Source organism: Drosophila navojoa, chromosome 4 (assembly GCF_054131105.1).
Source record: "Drosophila navojoa isolate 15081-1374.11 chromosome 4, UAZ_NAV_1.0, whole genome shotgun sequence".
Classification (NCBI taxonomy): domain Eukaryota; kingdom Metazoa; phylum Arthropoda; class Insecta; order Diptera; family Drosophilidae; genus Drosophila; species Drosophila navojoa.
In genome coordinates, this window is record NC_142892.1 from 8,648,258 (window position 1) to 8,674,307 (window position 26,050).

A 26,050-nucleotide genomic window follows, 5' to 3' on the forward strand; every position below is an offset into this window, starting at 1 on the left:
TTGATACGCGTTTTTAGTAAAGCAATTGAAAGCGCGCTACTGTAATCGATTTATTAGCAGCCATTATCAAACCTAATAGCAGTATACCCATTGACATAGGTTTAGCAAGCGTATAAGTAGTAAGCGACTAAGTCAATAATGTAAGAATGAAAAATATAGAAAATATGTTTACAGGGTGAGTCCATTCAGAAGCTAATCCTTAAAAAAAAACTGTCATTTCACAATGCAACTTTAAAATTTGTTATCGATAGCTGCAACATTACACCGGCGAAAGAAATCTTAGTGGCAGCACTAGTAAAACAGCTGTTGGTGCTCTGTGTTGTTATATTTCTTTGTGTCTGGCGGCAGATGTGGGTGGGCATTAATTAAATTATATTTTACAATTCATCAACGACATGGCATCAGTGCGCATACCAAAGCAAAAGGTTATACTTTGCGGCGATTACGGCGTGGGAAAGAGCTCCTTATTCAGACGTTTCACCAATAATACATTTATTACTGAGACGGACCGCAAGTCGACGCTGGGCCTAGATCACATCGACCGCGAATACAATGTGGGCGAAAAACAAATTAAGGTGCGTTTTATTGTTGTGTATTGGTATGACAAGACACTGATTTAAAAAAAAAAATCTGGGCAGCTGCAACTGTGGGACACTGGCGGCATGGAGCGCGTAGCGTCTGTGACCTCATCCTATTACAAATTTGCAGAGGGTGCTATTCTGGTCTTTGCCTTGGACAATGCGGCGTCGTTTCATTCCTTGTCGCAGCACTTGCTAGATATAGTCACATATGCGGAGAATGCCAAAATCTTTATATGCGGCAATAAGTGCGATCTCGAAGGACGCGAGCCAGAAGTAAGCGATGAGGAAGTCGAAGCCTTTTGTGAGCAGTGCCACAGCCTGATTAGTGCAACCTACAAGACATCCTGTCGCACGGGAAAGGGTATTGAGGAAATGTTCCAGGACATCTCACGTCAACTGGTGCAAGCCAACCGTTCCAAAATGGAGCTTCAGGCACTCGAGCGACAAAGCTTTCAAGTGGACAAAACAAACCAGGCGGAGATCAACGAGGATACCTCCTCGTGCAGCTGCTAGCAGTTGGGAAACATTGAGTTTGGCTAATTTGTTGGCGCTTAATGCTGAACTCAATGCATTTTGAATAATTTATTAATGCCAAAAACTTTGTTAGTTTTATTATTATTTGTAAATATTCACTGCGAATTTAATGCTAAAACGTCCTAAAATGATATATTTATATAAATTCAATATGATATAATTATTATTTATATGCGCCCAGACACAAAAGCCAACAATTTATTCTTTAAATACATTTAACATTCATATGAACAAGGGGCATAAGTCATAGTAAATTAAGCTTTGTAGTTTAGTGCTTAAAGTTTCTGCAATATACATAACTAACTCACATTTGAAACTAATAATAAATAATCAATTAACTCAACAAGGAATGCCCTAATGTTTTTTATAGCCGCAAAACTATGATGTGGCCGCTGTGGAGCTGGGTGCAAATGTTAAATAGAGGCTCACTCCAACAGCAACCACAAAGCAAATCCCAACGCCATAAAGGACGACCTTTTCGCGCAGTGCGCGCAGCATCATCGAATTAAGGGTGCGGGAGGCGCGTCCTAAATCGGCATTCGTTTCCCTTAGACGAGCGCGTGCGCCCTGCAACGTCTCGCGTTGATGATGTAAATCTACCAAGATTTGGGGAAAGTATGACAAAACACTTAGATGAAAACTAGTATAAATATAAATACCACTGAGAACTTGTGCGCCTAGTGCTTCCGTTTCAATAGCTACACGATATCCCTCAGTTAGTCGATTGCCGGTGCGTTCAATGCGCTCGGAGTTTTCGAGCAATCGCTGGCGCTGATCATTGCTGATGGCTACATCCTCGTAGTAGTCACCACCGCCAGCTAAATCCAGGGTGGTGAAACTGTTTGCCTGCGATCGTAATCTGTCTTTCGTTTGTTTGTATTCCCCTTGCAGGCGCTTCAACTCCGCCTGGGCGACCTGGATTTTATTATTGAAGGCACTGCGCTGCAATGGATTGAGTTCGCGCACCTCTAGGCCCATTTGCTCGAGCAGCTCTTGTGCTTCGGACAAGCTGGCATCGATTTTGGTGCACAGTTCATTGCGTTCGGCTACAAATGGGGGGTTTATCAAACTGCTCGTAAAAATATGTTTGACTTGCACTCACTTGCGTTCTGCTGCAGACGACCAATATGTGCAGTTATTTCGGCGATTAGCGCTGCATATTGCTGTTCATATTGCTCAAGAAGCGACATTTGAGTTTTATTTAAATTGCTCTTAGTTTTTTGTCAATTTGCAAAAATCTGCTTAAGTATTTGCTGCTTCTGTTTTGTTTATCATTTCAGTCACCAAATGCCATTCACAACGAACACTGCAGTGTTGTAAAGTGCAAACATGGGCGTTGCCAGACTTGTGCAATCGGACTTAACTAGTCTTTTTGAATAAAAATACGTTTTTCTTAAATAAATTAATAGTTTTTATTATAATCTCATCGAATACCATTTGCTAGCCACAGTTTCTGTTTACTCAAATATGTATTACTTAAATCAAATTGTGTGGAAAGACAAAATAATAATACTACTTCATTAATTAACTACTTTATGAATATGTATGTACATTGTTCATCACATTTCTGTATATTCTGTGTTTTTGTTTGTATATTTTGAGCAGAATTTAACCCTCTATAAGAGTGGCCTTGTCACACTTGCGTAGCACCAGCTCCAGCTGCGACAGCAGCCCAATGGCACGGAAATTCTCCTTGACGAGCACAAAATCCTCTAGAGGCTTTAGGTACTCCAATGCTTGAGTATAGCTATCCAGTTCCTTGAACACATTTGTCAAGGAGCTTGAGTCCGGCTCCGGTGAGTTGTGACCATTTGTTTGACTGCCGGCACTTCCGCCCAGCTTCTTTGGCGAAGCTGGTGCGGATACAGTTGCGGGTGGGCTGCTGCCCTTGATTGAGTGCACAGGTGTCGACTTTCCACTGTGGCAGTCAGTCAGAGTCTTAGGGGCATTCTCCTTGCTGCTGGCGCTATCGCGTCCACTGTTATTGTTCTGTTCCTTGGGACTGGGAGAATGCTGGGCCAGCAGTGTGGTGGCTGTGGATTCGGCCAGAGGCAGTGGCAATGGCGATCCACGTGCGGCAGCCGAAGCATTGATCTCTTGTACTTCATCATCAGCTGGGGACTCCAATTTGGGACGCTTGGCCAACTGAACTGGCTGGAAGGGACTGACACGATGCTGCGACTGATTTGGGGGCAATTGTGGCTGGAAAGGCTCACGCGGCGGGTGAGCACCTGGTGGTGGCGGCACCACATGTGGCGGTGGGAACTGTCCCTGCAACTGTTGCTGCTGCATTTGCTGTTGCAGTTGCTGCTGATGGCGCTCAAAGTAATAGTCATTAAAGCTGAAGCCGGGATGCGGATGTGGATGACCGTGTGGATGGCCGGGGAAGGGCGGCCAGGCTTGATTCATTTGAGGCTGCTGATGATGTTGTTGCTGCTGGAGGTGCTGTTGCTGCAGCGCGAAATGCTGCTGTTGCTGTTGCTCCTGATAGCTTTGCTCCTTGTTGTCCATGCTATCCTCGTCCTCCTCATATTCGCCATACTGTTGCATGTAGTTCATGTACTGCTCTGGCATCTCCTCCAACTTGGCAACACGCTCTGCACTGGCCGGCGGAAACAAATGCTGCAAATCCTGCACAATGTCCGGTATCCACAGCGATGTGCCCATCGGTTTTAGCTGATTGGTGGCCAGTTTCTGGGCAAAGCCCTGCAAATGTGTCTCGCGGAAGCGATTCAGCCAACGATTGTCCGCTATGAACGATGTGCTGCCAATCACCTGGCGCGCATTCTCTGCCTTGTCCTTGATCATGCCATGGGTTATGCTGCCTCTCAGCTGTGGATTTATATTGGCCCGCACCAGCCACTCATAGACGACGGCATTGATATAGGCGCATTTGCGACTGCGCTCAATCTCTTCCACCATGGCCTGCTGCTCTACGGCCTCCAAATTGGAGGGCACCTCCAAGCGCAAAGTGGGCAAAGCATTTGACTGCAGTCGTCGGCCGCCAAGCACACTGGGATCAAAGTGCAACGCGCACACAACCGGCTTCTTGAACGGAATGATGCGCCGCAATGAGGCATGGCACGCCTCCTTCCACAGCTTATGAAAGGGATTGTCAGGCCGTGGAAAGGCAAAGAACTGCATGTTTGGGTGCTGCCTCGAATTCGACAAGCATCCAATGATGCAGCAGCGCCGTATAGTCGGCATGGCAACTGGTATACTGTTTACGCCCCGAATTGTTAATGAATTTTGTTGGCGTTGCAAATGAATGCCCGCCAATACGAATCAGAACATGAAAGTATAAACAACCAGCTGCAACGAGAAGAAAAATTTAAATTATTAGTTGAATTTAAATTGTAATTCACAAATTAACAACTTTATGCTGCTTCAATCCTGATTTCTGTCTTCCTTTCTACTGACATTATTTTCTTTCTATTCTGTCATTCGTTTTGCTTTGAATATCGCCGCTTTTCAACAAACAGGCTGGCAACGCTACACACTGGAGAAACAGTTAGCCTGTCGGTTTGAAAAGGCGCGATGTTAATATTTTGAAATATTAATTTCAATGAATATTCTTTCTTTCTTTTATATATCAATGTTAGCACATTAAGGCCACTAGTATACTTTTAGCACACCCTCATATGTTAAGATATAACATAGAAATATATGACGGTTAAACAGCTTCAAATTGCAAAAGGGCAATCGACTTTAAGCTTAGAAATTGCCAGGCAACCCTTCAGAAAGTTAAGAAAAAAGAAAAACAATTTCAAAGAAAGTTCAATAAAAGTTTTTGTGCTTAATCAACATCAAAAACTAAGAAACTTTTGTTGCAGCCAAACTCCTTTAAGCCATGCCCTAGGGAGAAGTACTTTTCTCGGGGAGAAGACAAACTCTTAGTATGTACATAGTCTGTACTGAAATTGTAAAGTAAGAATTGATTTCGACTTCTTATGAAACACGAATCACTACTATATATTTATCTACAGCGAAGGACAAAAACTACCACGAAATCATATTGAAATCTGTGAAAAAACCAGATTTTCTGGGGGTTCAACACATGACGCATTATATTTATGTATATACATATGGACATACGGTAGACATTTGTATTTATAATAGCTTCGACCTCGGATTTTTGGAAAAATACCATCTGCACGCACACATACACGCACAATAGAGATACACTCACACACACACCCGAGGGCATGCCTGTTAGTTATGTAGGTACTTCAGAAAGTTTGAATCTATATAAGAGCAGTACGACGAGCGTGATGCCCGCTATAAGTTACAGATACGAGCGCACCATAAAAACATCTCTCTCACACACACACAAACACACACACACATACACATACGAGTGTTGATAAATTTGAACCGCTGCTGAGGCAACGATGCGTACGCCTTCAGAAATCGATACGTTTTCCAGTCCCAAGTCACAGCCCCCAAAACCAGACCCAGTCGTACGTCGAACGCTCCATTATGGGAGCACCCAAGCGCCCATACCCATATCGGCAGTGCTCACACATATACACTAATGCACCTACAGATACAGATACACGCGCATACAGATACAAATACGAAGATAGCTGCTGCTGCTGCTAGCTCAGCTCTGCTCGGCTCGGCTCTAGCAACAGCAGCACTTGACTAAAGTGAACGACTTGGTCGAGCCTCCGTCTCCTCCTGCTCCTCCTCCTTTTCAAGATTGAGGGTAATACTCTGCTGAGTCAGATACATAGCTGCGATGCCCCCTTTTGAATAAGCCACCTGCCTGAGTCAGAGGAGCCGGTATTTTCGATTAATAAGATGACTTAATACATAAAGCAATGTTCGTGTTCGGTTGAAGATTTACTATTTTGAAACCGTTCTCCGTTCTCCGTTAGCCCCTTCCCCATATTCAGCACAGCACAAATTGTTGCTTGGGTTGGATTTACGGAATTGGGTTTTATCTTTCAGTTCAACTGCAGGTAGCATAGCAGTCAGCTAGCTTAGGGGTGGTTCACTGTCGCAGCTGTTGTTGGCGGAAACTTTTTGTGTGCCGGAAACTTAGTTGGCAAGCAAAAGTTTCATAGCCCAAAAAACCCTTCCACTGAGCATCTTCAAGATATTTCTACACAGCCCGTCGCGCACCTTGACACAAAACGAATAAAACGATTCGGTCTTCGTCTATGCTTCGTATTCCAAAAACAAACAAACACACACACGCACACAAAAGACACTCGGAGACATACATACGCACACACACACACACACACTCATACATATATATATATACTTGTAGTCGAGTGCACTACACCATCAATTCCAATTCAAATCTCCCCTGACTGACTTGCTTTATAAATGGTTTTATATTTCCTTTTATGTCGTCGCTGAGCTATATACACTGCTCGAGCGTTCGAGCATTCGAGCATTCGAGCTGTGGCTGTGGATGTTTTTCTGCTATACGAATACATATTGCTCTGCCCCTGCTGCTCTGCCTTTGCCTTAACTCGGCTCTGCTTTAGCTGAGCTCAGTTCAGTTCAGCTCATCTCATCTCTCTGCTTCCTCTGCCTCTGCCGCTGGCTCTGTTGCTGCTGATGCTGGCCGCCCTGCTCGCCTTTCTTTCCCTTATATCGATTGGCACTTTATCTTAATCGCCTTGAGACATCGTCCCTGTTCCGCGCCCTAAATCCTCCTCCTCACACACCCTGAATAATGGTTGCCTACAACTGGCTAAGGTTGTCGGTTTTAGCTGTAAGGCTGCTTTGGGGATTCGTGAAATTTCGTGCATCGTCATCATTATCATCATTATTATCTTCGTCTCCGTCGTCGTCGGCGTCGTTGTCGTGAGCCTTAGCTACAGCTACGTCTACAGTTCTCCCATCGAGCGCCCTTTTGTTGGTACGTATCTTTTGTATCTCGATATCTGTCTATCTTTGTATAACCCAGCTATTGCTTGTATATGTTCCGTCAGGCACTCTACCTACTGCCCGTTCTTGCCTTTTATGCTTCAAATATTCGTAGCATTAACATTCCAATTCCAAATTCAGTTTCAGATTTCCGAGTCTGTGTTTGTGTGTATATTTTGTTGTTGTTGTTGTTTTCATATCTTTTCATATAGTCAGGTAATTTGTTCTTTTTAGATTGATTTTCGTCATGCTTAGGTAGATGTATAAATATACGTACATATATATGTATGTATGTAGAGCTATTTATGTCGTATGTGTTAGTCGTGATAGTTCAAGGTGACCTCTTATATATTTTGCTGCCTTTATACAAACATACATGTACATATATAGCTGAGGATATACATATATTAAATATATAATTAAATACAATATGTTAAAGGTTTCCTTTTAATAGCTGATGTAATAATATGTTAATCCAATATAGAAGTGAATTATTTTTATGGCTGTGATTAGGGTTTATTTATGTATCCATAAAGTTCTTTTGTATAATTCGAATTGAGCTCCAATATTATACATAAATGAATATATTTATCTGAGCTATAAACTTGTATCCATAACGCTCATTCGTATAATTCCAATTGCACATGCACTCACAACTCAAACTAGATGCTTATCAGCTGCTGGTAGCCCAGTGTCAATGTCCTGTTATCAGTGCTACGGTACTTTCTCACACAACCCCGAAATGCCAGCGCGCCAACACGGAAACAGGCGCGAAAACCGAAAGCGTGATAAAAACATAAAAAACAAGAAAACAGAAAAAACTGAAGCAAAAACGAAAACAAAAACAAACCAAAACAATCAACGGCCCAAAGACCAAAACACTTTCGCAGTCGACGTCGCTGCCGCCGCGCAGTCTAACTGTATGCAAACAAAAACAAACGCGACCCGCAAACATTTTTAAATAGCGGGACAGGCGGGCAAACACTTGCTGCTGCTGCCGCAGCTGGCAGATGGCGCCGCGTGTGGCATGCAAATGCCGATGCCCATGATGACGTCGACGTCGACGTCAACGGGGATGCCGATGACGATGACGATGCCGCTGGCAGCGACGTCAGCGTGGCCGCGCTGCGCAGCTTTTTTAATTGCACACAAACAGAATAACAACAACAAAAACAACAAGAACAGAACGAGTAAAAGCAAGAGCGACGGGAGCACGGCAACAATGACAACAGAGCAGCCGTAGCAGCGGCTGGGCCGAGGCAGAATCTCAAGACCCCGTTTGTTTACATCGCCACACACACACACACACACACACGTGCACACACACACACACACATTACACATTCGCACAGTGGTACTCACTTAAGGAGCGTGAGCCGTGTCGAGCACAAACATTCGATTCTTGAATGAAACTTTGCACGATTTTCGATGCCGTTTATAGTCTGTGTATTTATTTAAAAATTCGTATCTAAATATGTATATATTTATTTGTGTATGTATATATAATAATCGTTCAGTAGCCAAGCCGAAAATCAAATCAAATCAAATCGTATCGTATCGAATCGAAATACCGCGCCTGGCTAACAAGAAGCGCGTTTGGCCGCGCTGTGAGAACCGCTTCGCACGAACGTTCAGCACAAAGTGAAATATACGAAACTAGCGACAACATCGCCAAGCGACTCGACGACCGACCCGACCGACTCGTTTTTCCCATCTATAGGAAATATTTAATCCCAAACAAGCCAGGCCAAACCAAACCAAAACCAACCGAGCAAGCAGCCAGCCAAACGATGGGCTGTGCATTGCGAAGGGCAGGGCAAGGCATGGCATGGCAGGGCGACGCAAGGCGAGGGGCAAGGCGGTCGGCAAGGACGGGCAGAATATCTTGCGAAGTCGACGTCGCAGTCGGCGTCGGGCGTGCAGTGTAAATACGCAGCAGCAGAGGCAAACTGTTTGGCTGTCTGTCTGCTCGTCTGCCTCTTCGTCTGCTCATTTGTCATTCAGTCAGTTCGTGGACTCGTCCGTTCGTCAGTTCGTCAGCCGGCAATGGCAAAAACCCGAAGTTCATCCGATGTTTGGGGTGCTTTTGGCTCTGCTCTGTTGGGCCCTTTGGTGGTACGCTAAGACTTTTTATTTAGGTGGTTTGAAGCGGGCTGGAGTGGTTGTTGTGGTTGCGACTGGGGTCTGAGGGCTGGGGGCTGCTGCTGCAGGTCTCGGCTTGTCGTGCTACCCAGGTTCGGGACTTTATATGCGTCGTCTATAGCGAACACTGATGGGATTTTGAAGGTGTCGAGACGTAAAGCCCGCCCGTCGAGTAAATTTCTCTATTTTAATGATATAGGGTGTGTTCGTCTATCTATATGTATATGCACATGTGTATGTACATATTTGTAACTTGTATATATTTTCTTTTATTATATTATATATGTGCTCGTTATATGTATATATCGTAAATACGTTTTATGTGTGATATAATTTTTATAGACATCATTCGACTTTTAGAGTATTATTCAAGCATTTTCCTCTGAAGCACTTTAAGCAGTTGCCACATTTATCTAAACACGGCGTTGTTGGATTTACTTGCAGCGTATCTATCCGATATTTGTTCCATCGACCGATCTCAGGCAACTCGAGTCAAATGCGCGTGATCCCTGAACGGAAACTACCATTGATTAGTGCTATAAAACTCTATTAAATACTACTAGCAACTGCTCTCTGGCTTAACAGTTTTGCATAATATCGCAGCCAACTGAGCAGATCTCATATAATTAGCACATCTTTTGGGTCCAGCCAAATGTCAAATATAGTGCGAGAAATATATATAAATATACATATATATCATTCTTCTTCTTTTTTGGTTCGGCTCGGCATCTGGCCAAATTAAACAAGTTTCCGTCTGATACGATAGCGAGTACTTCGTATTCGTATGCTACCCACATTATGCGTCTTCAATCAATCGTGAGCCAAAAGATACATTTGTATCTGTATCTGTAGCTGCTGCTTCGGTTCCCAGGTCATTATATTTTATACATCCGTTAACGAAATGCCAAAGCAACTTCAATACGAGCTCTACATATATTTATATATAATACATATATATTTTTATATAAACAGAAAAATCCATTCTACGCCAACATCTTTTCCAATACACAACTCACGCACACACACTCGCATACACACACGCATATAAACACTTATAACAAGCTCGTGCATACATGGAGCTATCTAAAAGATGCTGAGAAGTTGATACCACTGCGACGTGTGTATATCTGTAACTTGAAGTATTGCTCTGCTCAGCTCGGCTCTGCCCGGGCAGCAACAGCAGTAGAAGATACAACAGCAACAACAAATATATACACTATAAACGTGTTGTAGTTAAACCCATTATCGTTGTTGGTTGTGGGTCGCCCAAAGCAATTTGATGGATTAGTTTTAATACGAGGAGTCGGAATAGTGAGAGAACAGTCGGAGTCCGACTCGAAGTGGAAATGTTGCTGGTTAATGCAGTTTGGGTTCGGTTCAGCTCGGTTCAATTGAATTGGATTGGATTACGACTCGTTATGGTGGTTGAAAAATCTATATGCACGCATATATTTATATGTATATAATTTATATATGTATAAATATGTACATAAGGAAAATATTAGCAATTTTATGTGTGCATAAATGCGAGCTAAAAGTATTAGCAAAGGTAGCTAAACCACACGCAGTTTCCGCCACTCAGCATCCAGCAGCAGCAGCAGCAGCAATGGGCGGGTGGGTGGTCCGGCGGTTCGGTGGTTCGAGTTACGCTTTAAGTTTCTAGAGTTGACGACGATGACTCGACATTAATATACATTATATTTTGTGCAGCTATCGACTGTCCGGCAAAAGTTTTCAAATGCTTTTTGGGGTTGTCCTTTGGAGCTAGAAGCTAGGAGCCAAGGGCCGGCGGTAGGGGGGCAGGCTTTAAGGGAGCCGTAAGCCCTTTGGCAACCTTTCCCAAAAAACGAGCTATGGCAAACGAGCGAAGAAAATGACCTTTCCTTGTGCGTTTTGCACGAAAACCGAATGATTACGACTAGGATAAAACATACAGATGCAGAGCTACATATATAAATATATGTATATATATATATATACTATTACATTATATCTATATATGTATACGTAGCTCCCACACTCTCACTCCCTCACACATACACACACCCACACACAGTCCTTGACAAAAGCTCATCTATTATGACCTTTTTCTACAGAGCGGGGATTTAGCCATAGAATTTATTATGGTCATGTATTATATTGAACTGAAATGCCCGCATACCGCTAACCCACCGACCGCATCCACAAAACAACATCTGAATGTCCTTAGTGCTCGTCCCTTTTCACAGATACGATATGCCACAGGGAGGCACAGACGTAGACGTAGTTGTAGACATAGCCATAGCCATAGCCATAGCAACCAGATAGTATTTTTCCATTACCTTTTTTGATTAGGTCCGGGTCTGCGATGCTGCTGCTGCTGCTGCTGCTACAACTGCGGATGCTGCTGCCGCTGCGGCTATTGTAGTTGCCTCAGCTGAAGGTATCTCCGACTCCCGACTCCCGGCTCTCGACTGTCGTATCTCTACATCTCGTCCATTGTGTGCCCTATAATCTATATGCAGCTCACTCTCTCTCCCTCTTTATATATATATATATATCTATATGTATTCATTTGTGTGTGTATAAATATATATATGTATGGGTGCGTATCTATTCTATTTGCAGTCTATAGGGACCTGAATTTTTCCTCGTAATTTCCTTTGTGCCATTCGCTTCTTCCTATGGTCGGTGCCAGTGGCCTCGTTGGCTGCCACTTCACAGTGCTGTCGGCGTCGACGCTGACGTCGCTGCCAGCGTCAGTTAGTAATCCCAATTCCCTCGTCGCCTATGTATACGAGTTTATTGCCATTTCCATATCTGGGCTTTATATCTCTCGTGTTGTATTCTCTGCTCGCCATTCGATTCGATTGGCTTAGCTGGAAAACTGGAACTGGAAAACTTAATAATAAAAAAAAAGTAAAACAAGTACACGAAATGAAAGAAGTAAACGAAAACTCAAAGAACGTGTCGTATATACGATCATTTAAAACCCGATCCAAAGATTATGAATGAATGATGCTGATCCTTTGCACTGTGTTTGTATATTAAAGATGGGTCATATACGACTGACATATGCTCTACTACTACCAATAACTGAGAGATACGAGGTAAAATATTAATGTAGTAACTAGTAACTGATTTATTCTAATAGCAGGGGACTTTTCTAGGGTAATGAATCAGAGTATTGTAAATGATCTTGATCACTTTTAATAGTTGGTTGCTGCGAAATAAATAATTGGAATCGGATAAGGGGAAAGAACTTTAAGCCAACAATTAAAATAAATGAAATAAATAATACATTTAAGTACTAATTGCCCATCAAGGAATATTTTATGTATGTATATCAATAGAAAAGTACCTTTCTATTTGTCTAGAGTTTTCCACATATAGTCGAAGGCAACACAACTGTACTGCTTGAGAGCCACCTAACTCTAATAATACCTTTCGAAAAAGGTATGTGTGTATTGTATGCAGCATATATAAAAGTCGTTTGGCTTCCCTAAAACGTAGCTCACGCCAAAATCGAACCCAAGTGAAATCCAATACATACAAATGCCCAAAGACCATTTGTATTTATAGCCAGCCCCTCCGAAAAAGAGAGTCAGAACAACTGAACAACTGAACTGACTGTCGCACCGACTGTCGTCTTTGTGAGCAAATTCCCCAGTCCCCAAGCTTCAATCCCCAATCCACAATTCGCATACACATCCTCTCGACATCTTTGTACAATAAAGATAGATTAGCATCTATCGAAAGCTGTGCCAGCAGAACGAACGAGCGACCGACCGAACGAATCCGAATGAATGCGGGTCGCTCGGGCGCATGACTGAAAGCTGGAAACTGAACTCTGAACACTGAAAACTGAAAGCAGCAGCATCATCATCAGCAACAGCAGCAGCAACGGCAGCGTCATCAGCATTGAAGGAGAATGGCATGGCTGATAGCCCCGGTGCCTCCCCTTAGAGTCTAAGCCAGTCGAGAACTGGCTGTGCTGGAGCTGATGCTCAAGTGCCATCATCGTCTGGCTCTGGGCCTCAATGATGCCTATGGAATTGAAGCAATGCCAACAACAACAGCAACAGCAACAACAGCATGTTATATATATGCATGCATATATAAGTATATATATTTGAGGAGCCCAAGAGGCTTACATCCCAAATACTTGAGCAGCGACAACCGGAGCAGCTGCTGTCGATGTCTGCCCATGTCGAGGCTACAGAGAATCTCAAACTCTAACTTAGTCTCAGTCTCGGTCTCCGTCTCCGTCTTCGTCTCTGTGTCGGTGTCGGTGTCGGTGTCAGGCGGAGTCGAAGTTTCAGACTCAGACTCGTTTCCACTCACCACCAATTGGCAAAGCCATGCTCCCTTCCTCTCATCTTTTCCCATTCTGTATGTATCTCTCAGTATCTATATCTATAAAATTACGAGTACGACGCACGACTCTACTCGTATTCGTATTCGTTTTCATAGAGTCTTCCACGATAACCTCGCTGCCCTGCTCTGCTCTACTCTGCTTTGCTCTTACACATGGCAACGGGGTTCGACCTTTCGGATTTACTGTTTTTGGGTCTATATGCGAGAGAGAGAGCTCGTTCATTTTTGGTATACAATGGCATCGATTATTGCTCGATTTCGAGTGCTGATATATTTTTCTGGCAAGGGGTCCGTTCGTTTAGTTCACTTTGGTTCAGTTCAGTTCAGCTTCGTTGAGCCGAGAGCACCGTCAAGAGATTTATGTTTACAGATGGGCTGCCTTTAAAAAGAACCGATATGATCTATACAAATACACACACACACACTCATACAGAAAGAGACAGAGACTGTACCAAATTAGTATATAAATAGCAGCCGAGTCATACATACATATATACAATCAATTGAAGTCTATCAGATAGCAGTTGTTATGGAATGTCGGAGCTATGAGTCAGTATTATATATACGAAAAGTAAAAACCAGTCTACCTTTTTAAGTGATTTTTGAACAAATTGAATATGAATTTCTTGGGTAACAATTTTTGGGATTTTATTGGTTAAGTGTTTGAATAGCTCTTTATATCTATTCAAGATTTATGAATCAGAGATTATACAATCAGAAATGACTTTAATATATACCAAAATAAACCTATTTATTTAGTAGATGTTTGAGTGAGATGTATATAGAAATAATACTACTCTGTATTATATTATGGATATATACATATATATTCATCGTTGATAAACATATTTAATTTTTTTAATCCAGAATTTTTTCTTATTGTGTCTTTAATCGACCATTTTAGAAACACCCATAAATATTTGTAAAAATTATAATAGAGACACATTAAAACATGACTAATGGTGCATTGGATGGAGAATTAAAGTGCATTAAAATAAGTTGATGACTGAAATGCAAATATGAGTCAATATGCTATATTATAAACGAAAACCAGTTAAGGTTTCCATGAAACTACTGTGTAATAGTTGGTGCAGGAAATGCCATAATATCGATGAATCGAAGAGTACCTATCAGCTAGCGCCGTCATAGCTCTCGCAAGCTGATCATTATTCTGAAATTGGCTCAGCATAAGTCTCATTTTACTATCCTCGCAGTATAATCCTCAACAGCAGTGCCCACCCCTGAATACAGGTAGCACTACCCTTCACATGTGCTTTATATGTACATATGTATATGAAGTTTTATGCCTTTAAGTCCCTTTCGTTTTGGCCAGCTGACATAAAATGTCAGAACTACGAACTGAGTGGGGCTTCAATTTTTATTCCAAGCAGTAACCTGACTCGACTCCAGTTGTCGTTGTCGTTTTTGCATTGATGTTGCTTCTTCTGTTCCGCTTCGTATTCATCACCTTGCTTTCTCGACCTCTTCCTCCTGCGTCGCCTCCTCCTCCTCCACCTCCTTACTTTCATCGCCTTGATGCCGCAAGGTTCCTGCGCCGCACCTACAACCAAACACTAGTGGGTTTTCTATAGCTACATTCTCTATACTCTTAACGTGTATAGTCGGAGCCTTGGTTGACGCTTGACGTCGGTTCGGAAATCCTTGAAATGAAAGTCCTGCTCGCTGAGGAGGGTTGCAGGCAAAAGCGAAAAACGAAACTTTGGCTCAACCGAGTGCGATGAAGGCATCCTCTGTGCAATGCTCCCAGCTATATGGACGGTTGTGTAATCGTAGCTCCATCTATGTAAGCATAGCTGTATCTCTGTGTGTTTTTGTGTAAGTGTGTGCGTGTGTGTGAGTGAGTGAGTGAGTGAGTCTGTCTCTAACCAGGCTGCTGGAGTGTCGGACAGACACTCCCCTTTGTCCCGCTGCCTGCTGCGATATTCTAGCCATCTGAAATTGATGTACCACCTACAGCGCTTCGCTCCACGCACGTTCAATGCTCGCTCGCTCACCCGCCAAATCAACTTACCCAGCCAAGCCAAGTCCTGCGGCAGAGCTCGCCCAGCCCCCTAGCTGGTCCGCCCATTACTACCGCAGGTCATTTTCTGCTCCCATCTACAAATGGCCAGGACGCGTAAAGTTTTACAGGATGAACGTAAAGTTTAAGCGCTGATTGTATGTTTCGTTCGCAAAGGGCCAAACGGTTTATGTAAACCGAGAAGCATGTGTGCATTGCACCTTGGTGGGTGAATGTGGCACAGTGCCACGTGACGAGACACTCGAGTAGCCATAATCTAGCTGGTCTATATAGTGTGTTCAATATATGCACATATTATATATCCATGTAAATCCAATAATACATTAAAACGACCTCCCTTATCAACTTATGCTTGATGAATACAAATTTATATGCAGGTATATGGGCAAACCATTCATCTAGAATGTTGGGTATAAGCCACACTTCACTGATTTCAAATCATTCGACCTTCACTGAGCCAGAGTCATTAAAGAGGCCATTAATCAATCGAATATAGATGTTATATGACTTTTAATGGCAACCAGAAACCAGATTCGATGAGAATTAGAACGCAACTATAAAGCAAACTGCCAAAATACTATAAACCAGTTGTGAAACCAACCGGTTATAGCCCAAAATATGACTTTTCCATTTACTTAACGTTTAATGAATTATTTACGAGCGTAGAATTAGAAATAAATGTACGACTAAGACTTGGAATATATGCCTATAATTTATTGAAATTAAAACATACCAAACAACCCTCATCTCATTAGTAAAAACTTTGGTATTTGTAACAAAAATAAACTTTTAATATAGCTTTATGCTTAATGCTCCCAACTTTTAGCGAGCAAAGCTCTTAATACATTGTGATCATATGCATATATACTATATATATAGATCTGTTATACATAACTAAGCTAACATTCTCATTTTTTGGTTCAAATTTCAGTTAAAGTTCTCATTTGCAAGTATCAAAACTCTATTTGTCATTCTGCACCTGTTGCACTGCCCCCTCGAAGATCTTCTCGAGCTGAGTGAGCAGGCCAATGGCACGATAGTTCTCCTCCAGCAGTGCAAACTCCTCGAGTGGCTTCAGCAGACGCAGTGCATCCTTATAGTTAGTCACGCGCCGTGGCAATGGCGCCGCATCGGCGCCTTCTTCGGAAAAGTTACCCAGGCTGTGCGCACCGGGATTCAATGATTCAATCTTTTGTATCTTTAGAGGTAGACTAGGCATGGAATCTTCAGCAGCATGACGCTTGAGCTCAGTTCTGTCTGGCTCCTCATCATCATCCTTGATTTCGATCAGTTCAGGCGGCTCATCAATGGCTATGCAGTCATCGTCGGTCTCGACTGCTGTATTTGGTTCATTGGCTGGTGCCGCCGGCTTTGGGTCCGCGAGTGGCAGTTGCACTAAACGGGCCGACTCTGGCTCCTTGGGTGTCAGTGTGATGTTTCCCATAGATTGGTCGCGCTGTTCGTGCCTGCCGCAGTAGCTGACTATGTCACGTAGATCCAGAGAGAGGGGCACTCGGCGCAGCATCATGCCGTAGTGCACGCCCTGAGAGAAGCTAAAGTTGTAGTGGCTCTTGAAGTGATTGAACCACGTGCGATCCGGAAAGAAGTTATCAATCTTGAGTATGTCGCGTAAATTGATCGCCACTTCGCGCAGATGATCCACATCGAGGCGTCCCTGGTTTTTGTGGTGGAGCTGCGAGCGCGAAATGTACTCGAACAGCGCCTTCTCCAAAAAGTTAATTTTACGCTTGCGCCGCAGCTGGAGCTCGTCCAATGTGGCCTGGTTCTGAGTAGAAGCTTCAACCAGAGTCTTAGTGCGATACAAGGAGCGTATGTCTTTGGCCGTCCCACAACTGTCGCGCTTTCGCGGTGACTGCATGGGCTCCGGCCCAGTTGTGGCTGGCACGTTCACCTGCAGCGGCATTGCTGCCGGCTGCGTGCTGTTGTTCGCCACATGGGCAGGTGCAGGCAAGTCAGGTAACTTGGCGCAATCCGAAGGCATATTCTTGCAACAGTAGGACATTATATCCCGCAGATCCATCGAGCGCGGTGGCTTCCGCGTCATGATAATCTGACGATTTGAGAGTGTGATGTTGTAGGCAGCCTTGAAGTGATTGATCCAGGACTTTAATGAAGAGAACGAGAGAAAGAGAGAGATGAGCTCAATCAAATGCATACACCTTCATTCCAGATCTCACCTTATTGGGCACAAAGTTCTCAAAGCCCATCAGATTCTGAAAATCTAGAGCCTTGGTGCGTATTAGCTCCTCGGTGATGTCCACGTGAAGATAAAACTGAGCGCGTTGTATATACTCATAGAGGCAATGCCCAAGAAAATTGATCTTGCGCCTGCGCAACTCCTCGAACTTGGAATTCGGTGGCTTCTTGTTGTTGTGACGCGTTGCCTCATAGAATTCCATAATGGGCACCCGATTGGTGACAATGCTCTTGATCTGCTCCCAGCTGCAATTGAAGTTCTTGGCTAACTTGCTGTACATGGGCATGATATCATATTGACGTATAACCTCCACACGCTCCTCTAGGGTCAAGACGTTGCGTATGCGCTGGGAGCCAGCTCCAAATGAACTGGCATCGTCCTGAAATCATAACATCGCTATGTTATTGAAAGGCTGAAATTCTTTTAGTATGTTCTCACATTAATGCATTTGTTTTCGTTTGAAATTAGATATATTGCGAACCTTTCAATGCTTTTCCGGTTAAACCTGATCAGATAAATATGTATGTCTACTAGTTGCTCTAGTATGAAATTACCGCCTCACAATTTGATGAACTGTTTTTGTTTGCTTTTTCTACTTACGTCAGACATTTGCTCTGTTCCGCACGCTCACGCACACACCAACAACTAACGAAATCTCTCATGCGCTCTCACTCTCTCGCTTCCGCTCTCGCCCACGCTATCGCTCTTTCTCTCACTCTCAATATCTGGCTCTTCTCTAACGCAGTCGAGCACACGCTGATATGGCAACGCCTGTAAGAAATAAAAAAACAATTCGATTTCGTTTATAGTTCAGTAATTGACGTGCTTATCCAATTGGTTTCAGATAAGAACTACGCTTACCTGCTATTATCGAAATCTGCAGCAGGTTTTTAGGCACACAGCAACCATCCGGTAAATAGCGTTCCGCTCACAACGTGTCAAGCGTAGCAGCAATTTGTTGCAACTGACGAGGTTTGCAATCTCTCTGAGACGGCTGGAAAATCAGGTTTGGCGAGTTCTGAAAACTTGTTTACGGAGAGTGAGAGAGCGCCCTGCTCTGTTTTCTCTCGCTCTCTTCTACTCGGTGTCGCTCTCTGATCGTGAATGTGTGCCATACATGCGCAGGTGCCTACCTCAATGCGTGTGTGTGCGCGCGCTTCCCTTTGTTGCTATTTTTAGTGTGTGTAAGCAGAGCTGCGAATGGGGGCGACAAATGCATTTAAATTATTTGTTGTGTGCTTGCAAAAATTCAATAAAGTGCGTAATCGAGTTGATAATTGGTTTCCACTTTACATCAAATTATTTGTTGAGCATTTGTTATAAATTAATAAATTTAAGATGTGAGTTACCTTAGCTCTGTTAATTTTAAACTAACTTAAAGAGGGCTGAAATAAAAGTTTTTGATGTAAAGTAAAAAACAGTTTTAAGATTAAAACAATAAAATAAACGTGTTTCAGTGTAAGGGATGGGGAACTTCATTTATTTCTTTTCTTTTGCAGAGTTTGATAAATTTATTAAAATATAAACCTAGGAGCTAACAATTATGGTCCAGACTTTCCAGCAGACACATAAATTCAAACATATGTATTATACCTGAGTGCCCTTTCATTGACACCAATAATAAATTTATTAGCTTTGGCACATGAAAATAAAAAAAAAATGTATTCAGTTACATTTGATGCATAAGTAAAATTAACATTAAAGTTGCTTTACCCAACACGAGGTAAAATTAAAAAAAAAAATCCATTTGATATACATTGTATACTGCTTATGCTAATATTTATAAGCCAAAAGCTTTAAGGAAAATATTGTTGTATGAAAAAGTGTACGAATTAGTCGGGCTTATCAACTGGCTTCTTGTAGACGGGACCTTTCTTGCGCATATATTGTTTAATGAAGTCGTAGGACTTGTGCTTAACCGATTCTGTGCAGGCCAATGGATTGCCGGTCATGTCACAGTAACGCATCTCCTTGGTGGTTATGTGATGGCTCAGCTGCAAAAAAACAAAACCATTAGACGTAGTTTATAATATTATAAACAATCACACTTACTCGCTTAATTAGGAACTTGTAGTCTTCATCGCTTGTAATACGGCCCAGCTGGCAATTCTCTTGGCGATAGGGACGCAAAAACTCGGCCACATGGCCGCTAATCTCAAAGTGAAACTTCTCGCTGGCTTCGCGCCCAGTTGCCAAACTAGAGATGCAAAGAAGCTTTGAGTATAAAGTTTAATGAACGAATAGTTAGCTTACCTCTTGCGCTTACTATCCCGATGCTTCCTTTGGCTCTCGGTCACAAGAAGCTTGCGCTTAGCGCTTGGCAACGACTCTGCCGCGTCTGTGGAACTGGTGGAATATGGCGACGATGCACGCTGTGAGCGACGACGACTTATTGACTCCGGCAACTCATTATCGCCATCAACTTTCGCGTCTATCAACGGTAGACTGCAGGCGCCTTCAGTGGCACCATCCTCATCGGAGGAGTATAAATACCCATGAATAGGTAGCGAATCACTGGGCTCTCCAGCTGCTGGTTGAGCAGTATTTGTTTCGGTGCGTGTGCGTCGATAAATTTCCTTGCGGCGGCGTATCTTTTCTTTATTCTCCTTGTATTTGCGTGACTCCTGCTGGTTATAGAGACGATCCTCCTCACGACGTGGACTTATCACGCGCACAGATACCAAGCGATTGCGTCGCATCTCGCGACGTTCCCGTATCTTTACCTCAACGTACTGGGCAAGAGATTTGGCGCTCAGGCTGCCCACATAGTCGATGTCAATGTTAACCAAATCCGATGAACTGGCTGCCTCATCCGGCACCAATTCCTTTTCTGGTGAATCCTCCACCAGCTGTTGCAAACGCTGTTCAGCGTTCGGTGGCTCCCACTGCGGTATGCGATCACGTAGATTATAATAGTAGATATCTCCTTCGGGTGTCAAGCTCCAGTGCCACGAGGGTGGCAATGGCTCTACGCCAGCGGGTAGTTTATACTCCACATCCTCCTCATGTTCCGGTGATGGTGGCTCCGCAACGTCTCCGCAACGCAATGGTGCAGGGACAGGAGCATCCTCGCTGTTGAACCACTCATTGGTCTCCGTGTTCTGGTAAAATGGCAGCAGCTTTGGATCTGTGTTCAAATCTGCACCGAAGTATTCGCAGCGCAGCTCATGCTCACGCCAATCCTCGCTGCCCACACGCTTTTCTGCCTCATCTTGAGCCACCTAGAAAGGGAATACAGATTTAAAAGTAAAGTCACAGGCTTGTGGTTCTCTTACCTTTCTCTCGAAGAGCGATCGCCGAAGCTCTTTGGATATAGTTCGACGCGGATCAAACTCTGAGCGTCTACGACCCTCAGATTTGCTGCCGCTGCTGCCCTCCGCGGAGCCTTGCCATTCCTTTGGCTGTGTGGTGATCGTGCAGATGGTATTGTTGCCGCTCATCCTAATTGGCGGCTTTGATTTCTCATAGCGGCTGCTGGTGTCGCGCCTAAAACGATCTTGTCTGTAGCGATCGGTGCTGAGCACGGAAGAGGCGCTGTTACTGTCCCCTAAAGCAGTGGCCACGTGTTGCTGGCGATCCGCCTCACGCTCGTGCTCCTTCATCTGCTCGATGCGTTCCCGTTTGGGTATGCGGAAGATTTCGGGCAGTCCATTCCACTTTTGTAGCAGCGCTGCAATGCGCTGACGCACCGATTCCTCCTCATCAGATTGTGATTCTGCCGCTGCCTCTGCTGGCTGTGCCAACTGGTTGCCCCATAGCTCTACACTCTGGTAAATGCGACTGTCATTCAACATGGTCCTGTTTGGTATGGGCAGAGATTCAAGTGACTCGAGCAGCGCTAGACGCAGCTGCTTATCGCTGCCGCTTTCGCTGATCCATGCGTGCAGCAGGCGCAGTCCGTGATAGTCAAGGAAGAGACGACGACATGGCAGCTCGCCACGCGTTAGCACGCCCAGCAGCTGAAGGCGACTCTGCAGCAGCTTGGCCCGCACCATGCAACGCGATAGACGCAATGTGTCCAGCTGATTCTTCAGTCCGCTGCGACTGAGCAGTGTTAACTGCTCGAGCACATCTGTGTCCTCGAGCTGATCCAGTTTACGCGCTGCCGACTTCTCGCCTCCGACGCCGCCGGAAGGACGCAGCCAGCGGCCTGCTTTATATTCGCGATCCTTGGCCTTGGGCTGCTCTTTGCGCTGCTTACGTGCCGTTGGCAGCTTAAGTTGTTTTTTAGTTTTACTTTTGGGTGTTTTGGTTTTCGCCTCCTGCTCTGGGCGTAGCTCCTCCGCCAGTGACTCGGGCTCACTTTCGGTCTCCGAATCGAGCTGCTCACCCTCATCTGACTCCGGCTCGTTGCCAATCCAGCCGCGACAATTGGCCGACTCGCAATAGCAGCGCTGCGCATCACGCCCATAGCGCTGATACTGATAATCGAATGTGATCTCCTCACCAGGCATGATGGTCTTCACACTAAAGAAGCCAATGCGCAGCTCTCCATTCACTGTCCACTTTTGTGTCTCCGCATTCGGGTCGCAGCTGTGATTGATGTAGCGAGAGATGTTGCCCTTCGTGGTCGCATCGATGATCGCCTCGCCACGCAGCGCCATGAAGTAGTAGTGACGGTTGCGGTCCTCCGAATAGAGATGCTGACGACGCTCGAACTCCTCGCTGTCGATCACCTCGCCCACATACTCCATGATGAACTCTCCAGGCTGTATTTGCAGCTCGGCTGTGATACCGCAGCCCTTCTTCTCCGTACGAAAGACACGACAGGGCCAGCCCTGATGCTGCTGGAATCGCTTATTGGTGCAGCGGTCACCGTAACTGCACAGCGGACCACACTCGATCATGAGCATGCGATTGATGCAGCCATCGCCGCAACGCGTTCCTTGTCCCTCCTCGTCGCCGGTGACAAAGCAATCGCATTGCATTTCCGCGTTCTCCTTGCTCACCTGGCGTGCACAGCGATAGTAATTGTCACGCAGAATTTGGAATGTGTTTAGTCCCTCTTGGCGCAAGAACTGCTCATTGATGGCTTCAATGTGGGCAAGCTCGCTTAGCTGCTGCTCCATGCTAATGGTGGGTGTTTGGCTGCTGCTACCACGACCCACACTCGATTTGGCACCTTGCGGCTTCTGCTTGATGCGATGCGAGCGGCGCACGCCCGCTGACAGGTCATCCGTGCTGCCAATCGGTGAAGGAGCTGGCGTGTTAACAGGAGTTTCCAAATTAGCCACTCGCTGCGCTAGCTCATCTTCAGTTGCGTCCTCTTGTGGCTGCTGCTGTTCATCCTCCACTTTGTAGTCGCGCTCGAGCAACTTAACGCCATCCTCTATGAACTTCGCTATGTCGTGTAGCGGATTCGATGCCTCTAGCTCAGATGTCGGCGTCGGCAAGCTGCGACTAGGCAAATCGCCAGCTCTTGTCGAGGAGCTCGAACTAGAGTCCAGCGAATCCTGGCTGCTCGGCAGCTGCTTTGGTTTTGTTGTCTTGCGAGTTGGCTTTTTTTGAGCTGACTTCTTTTTGTTGCTGCCGCTGCTGTTGCATTGCTTGTGCTCTGACTCCGTAGCTCGCTCTGGGCTCAGCGTTGGTTTGAAAGGGTGCACCGAGTTACGGCGTTTATTGCTTAGCGGCAATTTCACATCCTCGTGACGCTCCTCGGAAATGGTATTACGGCGGCTGCTTTCCTTTGATGTTTGCTTTTTTCCACGAGACTGAGGCGTGGCCCGTTCCTGCAGCTGTTCGGTTGAATGCTTTTTGGTTGCCAGCTTCGACTTCTTCCTGGCCTTCTCTTCGTGTCGCATCTGCTCGTTTGCTTTATCCAAGACCTTAAATAGTGCATCGCACTCGACAAACGCAGCTGACGGCTTCTCTAACTTGGGGACTTCATTTGATTTCCCTTTCTCAGTAGCTATTGGTTTTGCATTCACCGATTCTAAGTTGTGCTCATCTGGAGTGGATTCGGTTGATTTAAGCTTTGGATCTAACTCTGTCTCTTCGCATTTAACTGCATCTGAGTGCTGTTGTAGTTGCTTTGCTCCCAAATCAGTCTTTCCAAGTGTCGCTGCTGATGTTACATTCGTGTCCAAGCTTGGTTGCTTCTTAATAGTTTCCTTTTTCCATTCGACCTCCTTTACTGGCTCTGTTACAGAGTTGGCATTTAAAAGTTTTTCCATTGTCATGGGAAGCTTTAACTCAATGCCTGTCGCTTGTGCAGCACGCCTCAGAGATTCCAATTCGAAGTGGGCATCTTTCATCTTCTCGACAGGTTCTTTTGCAGAAGTCGGAGTTGCACTCTGCTTTAGCTGTTCTGATAGTTTTACAGCTTCGTGTGGCTTATCGTTGTTATCTTGTATCGCTGCAGAGACCTCCTTGATCGTTTTGATTTCCATTTTAACAGTAATCCTATCTTCGTTGTCTATTGTGGCTGATGAGCTTGGCAAATATAGCTCCTTCTTCATGTTCACTTCCTTTGGCTCCTCTTCCTTAACCTTAGCCTTGTCATCGTTGCTTATCATAGATGAAGACTTTGGTAACAGAGCCTCTTTTTCGACGATTTTTTTTTTCAGGTCGTCCATAACTATAGAGTCTCCTGCTGACAATTCTTGCTTTTCCTTTACCGGCTGTAGCTCAATTTTAACTGCTGCGTCAGAGGTCGTCTTAGTTTCCTTCTCAACGCATTGTACGGGAGTCTCACTTTTAATTAAACCTTGATTTAGCAGTTCTTTTGATTCTTGCTCGCCTTCATCCCTTTCATCATCGGTAAACCAAAGCTCTGCCGGTCCTTTTAGGACTTCAGCCAGGAGTTCTGATTCCTTTTTATCAATATTATCTCCACCTGGCACATCCTCCGCAATATTAATCTGCTGAAGCATTTCTGTTTCCTTATTTTCATCTTCCTTGGGAAAAATTAACTTAAAGTTACGAGTCTCTTCAGCTGTAATATGGATATCGTCACTTTCTGCTTCTTCTGCTATTTCCATCTTTGCCGTTTCAATGTCCACAAATATAATTTGCGAATCTGAATCCTCATCGGAGGCGACGGATATAATATCAGTCTCTATTACTTCAATTGTCTCATCCAAAGCATCGTTTTCCTCAGGCACTGCTTCAACATTCGTTTCATCATCGACAATGATTGAGAAACTCTTTAGAGACTCATCCGAGTCAGGCGACTCCCGTTTTAAAGTAAGAACTTGTTCTTTGGTGCTCGGCAAGATTTTGGTAGAATCTATATTCACTTTGGAGCAATCAACTGCAATTGCATTATCTGTTGTCTGCGATTTGCGTGGACGTCCACGTTTACGTATCACCTGCTGTTGCTGTTGCTGCTGTGGTTGCTGCGGCTGCTGTTGCTGATTGGTAGTGGGCGCCTTATCACTGCTCACCTGGGCAACAATCAAGCTGGGCGTTGGCTTCGGCTTGGTAAACATGTCCAGCGAAAGCAAAGGCGAAATCACAGGCGGAGGCGGGCGTGGTGTAAATAAGCGACTGACCTCAATTGCTGGTTTTGCCACAGTAGCCGAGCTCGTTGCTAATTGTGTTGTGGATGCTGTTGTTGTTGACGGTGCATTGGAATCAATGCGTGCCTCGATTTGTATTTTGTGAGTTTTGCGACTCTTGTTGAGTACATCGAGCACATCGAACTTTACGATTTTCTTGCGCGTGCTTCGCCGGCAATTTGTTGGCGATGCCGACAAAGTCCGCTCCTCGCCTGGCGGTTCCATATCGTCAGTCAATTCAGACTCTTGTGCGTTGGCCTTGGGCGGACGGCCGAGACGTTTGCGTGGAGCCGGCGGCTTAGCAATTTCGTCTCCTGTTGATTTATCCATTTGTTATAATTTGTTTTCAATCAAAATTCACTTATCGACAAAGTGAATAAATATAATGTGCAACTTGCGTAATATTTACTTCCTTTTAAAACAAAAATAAGTAAAACGAATTACCGCTTGACTAGAATACACTTCTAGACGCATACTCACATTTTCGCAGAAATGTCGAATTTTCAGAATTTGTTTATAGCTGTAAAATGCGTGTGTGCCCGTTTATCAATAACAGAATACACTAAAAAAAATACCAAACAGAAATGGTTGTCAACAGCTGATGCACATAATCTACTGGAAGAGAAACAGCTGATTCGAATAATACTAAATCCCACGGTTGCCCATTTACTTTTACCGGTGGCTTCTTAGCAATAAAAACTAAATTAAGGTAAATATAAAATTAAATATTTTCTGTATTTACGATTAAGCAAGTGCAGAGTGCTTGCTAGCACCAGATAACAAATGTACATCA

At 44.4% G+C, this 26,050-nt stretch overlaps 5 protein-coding genes across 11 annotated transcripts; 1 reads left to right on the top strand and 4 right to left on the bottom strand.

Annotated features, from left to right (window-relative positions):
* The first annotated feature begins 294 nt into the window (after positions 1–294).
* Positions 295–1,465, top strand: RabX6 (RAS oncogene family member RabX6). The gene is made up of 2 exons (XM_018102511.3): positions 295–575; positions 639–1,465. Exons 1-2 carry the CDS (start codon positions 396–398, stop codon positions 1,092–1,094), a joined length of 636 nt encoding a protein of 211 aa, XP_017958000.1. The 5' UTR covers positions 295–395; the 3' UTR covers positions 1,095–1,465.
* Positions 1,276–2,426, bottom strand: Vti1a (Vesicle transport through interaction with t-SNAREs 1a). Its single transcript, XM_018102510.3, has 3 exons — positions 2,218–2,426; positions 1,775–2,161; positions 1,276–1,711 (listed from the first exon to the last, which is right to left on the bottom strand). Exons 1-3 carry the CDS (start codon positions 2,303–2,305, stop codon positions 1,494–1,496), a joined length of 693 nt encoding a protein of 230 aa, XP_017957999.1. The 5' UTR covers positions 2,306–2,426; the 3' UTR covers positions 1,276–1,493.
* Positions 2,427–2,663: 237 nt separating this feature from the next.
* On the bottom strand, positions 2,664–8,706 carry LOC108652339 (uncharacterized). Of its 4 annotated transcripts, none has more exons than XM_018102508.3 (2): positions 8,364–8,706; positions 2,664–4,427 (listed from the first exon to the last, which is right to left on the bottom strand). In XM_018102508.3, the coding sequence occupies exon 2, from the start codon at positions 4,320–4,322 to the stop codon at positions 2,724–2,726; it is 1,599 nt and encodes a 532-aa protein (XP_017957997.1). In that variant the 5' UTR covers positions 4,323–4,427; positions 8,364–8,706; the 3' UTR covers positions 2,664–2,723. The 4 variants fall into 4 exon arrangements, with proteins under 4 accessions (XP_017957997.1, XP_089115238.1, XP_089115236.1 ...); XM_089259112.1 differs by lacking the exon at positions 8,364–8,706 and adding an exon at positions 4,536–4,626; XM_089259110.1 differs by lacking the exon at positions 8,364–8,706 and adding an exon at positions 4,492–4,596.
* Positions 8,707–16,309: 7,603 nt separating this feature from the next.
* LOC108652261 (uncharacterized) lies at positions 16,310–18,932 on the bottom strand. Of its 3 annotated transcripts, none has more exons than XM_018102401.3 (4): positions 18,620–18,932; positions 18,359–18,529; positions 17,739–18,137; positions 16,310–17,665 (listed from the first exon to the last, which is right to left on the bottom strand). In XM_018102401.3, exons 2-4 carry the CDS (start codon positions 18,365–18,367, stop codon positions 16,502–16,504), a joined length of 1,572 nt encoding a protein of 523 aa, XP_017957890.1. In that variant the 5' UTR covers positions 18,368–18,529; positions 18,620–18,932; the 3' UTR covers positions 16,310–16,501. The 3 variants fall into 3 exon arrangements, with proteins under 3 accessions (XP_017957890.1, XP_089115756.1, XP_089115757.1); XM_089259630.1 differs by having other exon boundaries at positions 18,240–18,529; XM_089259631.1 differs by having other exon boundaries at positions 18,197–18,529.
* Positions 18,933–19,217: 285 nt separating this feature from the next.
* Positions 19,218–25,845, bottom strand: Set2 (SET domain containing 2). Of its 2 annotated transcripts, none has more exons than XM_018102400.3 (5): positions 25,738–25,845; positions 21,034–25,669; positions 20,012–20,979; positions 19,811–19,955; positions 19,218–19,752 (listed from the first exon to the last, which is right to left on the bottom strand). In XM_018102400.3, the coding sequence occupies exons 2-5, from the start codon at positions 25,585–25,587 to the stop codon at positions 19,591–19,593; spliced, it is 5,829 nt and encodes a 1,942-aa protein (XP_017957889.1). In that variant the 5' UTR covers positions 25,588–25,669; positions 25,738–25,845; the 3' UTR covers positions 19,218–19,590. The 2 variants fall into 2 exon arrangements, with proteins under 2 accessions (XP_017957889.1, XP_089115243.1); XM_089259117.1 differs by having other exon boundaries at positions 21,034–25,571; positions 25,738–25,829.
* Between the last annotated feature and the right edge of the window lie 205 nt (positions 25,846–26,050).

Excerpts from the sequence above, each read along its gene's own strand:
- LOC108652339 (XM_018102508.3), bottom strand. The coding sequence starts at position 4,322 with ATGCCGACTATACGGCGCTGCTGCATCATTGGATGCTTGTCGAATTCG.
- Vti1a (XM_018102510.3), bottom strand. The coding sequence starts at position 2,305 with ATGTCGCTTCTTGAGCAATATGAACAGCAATATGCAGCGCTAATCGCC. Across the intron at positions 2,162-2,217 it reads TCGTCTGCAGCAGAACGCAA|CCGAACGCAATGAACTGTGC; the intron begins GTGAGTGCAAGT and ends CCCCATTTGTAG. Across the intron at positions 1,712-1,774 it reads AGGCGCACAAGTTCTCAGTG|ATTTACATCATCAACGCGAG; the intron begins GTATTTATATTT and ends AAATCTTGGTAG.
- LOC108652261 (XM_018102401.3), bottom strand. Across the intron at positions 17,666-17,738 it reads AGAACTTTGTGCCCAATAAG|TCCTGGATCAATCACTTCAA; the intron begins GTGAGATCTGGA and ends TCTTCATTAAAG.
- Set2 (XM_018102400.3), bottom strand. The coding sequence starts at position 25,587 with ATGGATAAATCAACAGGAGACGAAATTGCTAAGCCGCCGGCTCCACGC. Across the intron at positions 19,956-20,011 it reads CGGGATAGTAAGCGCAAGAG|TTTGGCAACTGGGCGCGAAG; the intron begins GTAAGCTAACTA and ends TTGCATCTCTAG. Across the intron at positions 19,753-19,810 it reads ACAAGTTCCTAATTAAGCGA|CTGAGCCATCACATAACCAC; the intron begins GTAAGTGTGATT and ends GTTTTTTTGCAG.
- RabX6 (XM_018102511.3), top strand. The coding sequence starts at position 396 with ATGGCATCAGTGCGCATACCAAAGCAAAAGGTTATACTTTGCGGCGAT. Across the intron at positions 576-638 it reads TGGGCGAAAAACAAATTAAG|CTGCAACTGTGGGACACTGG; the intron begins GTGCGTTTTATT and ends AAATCTGGGCAG.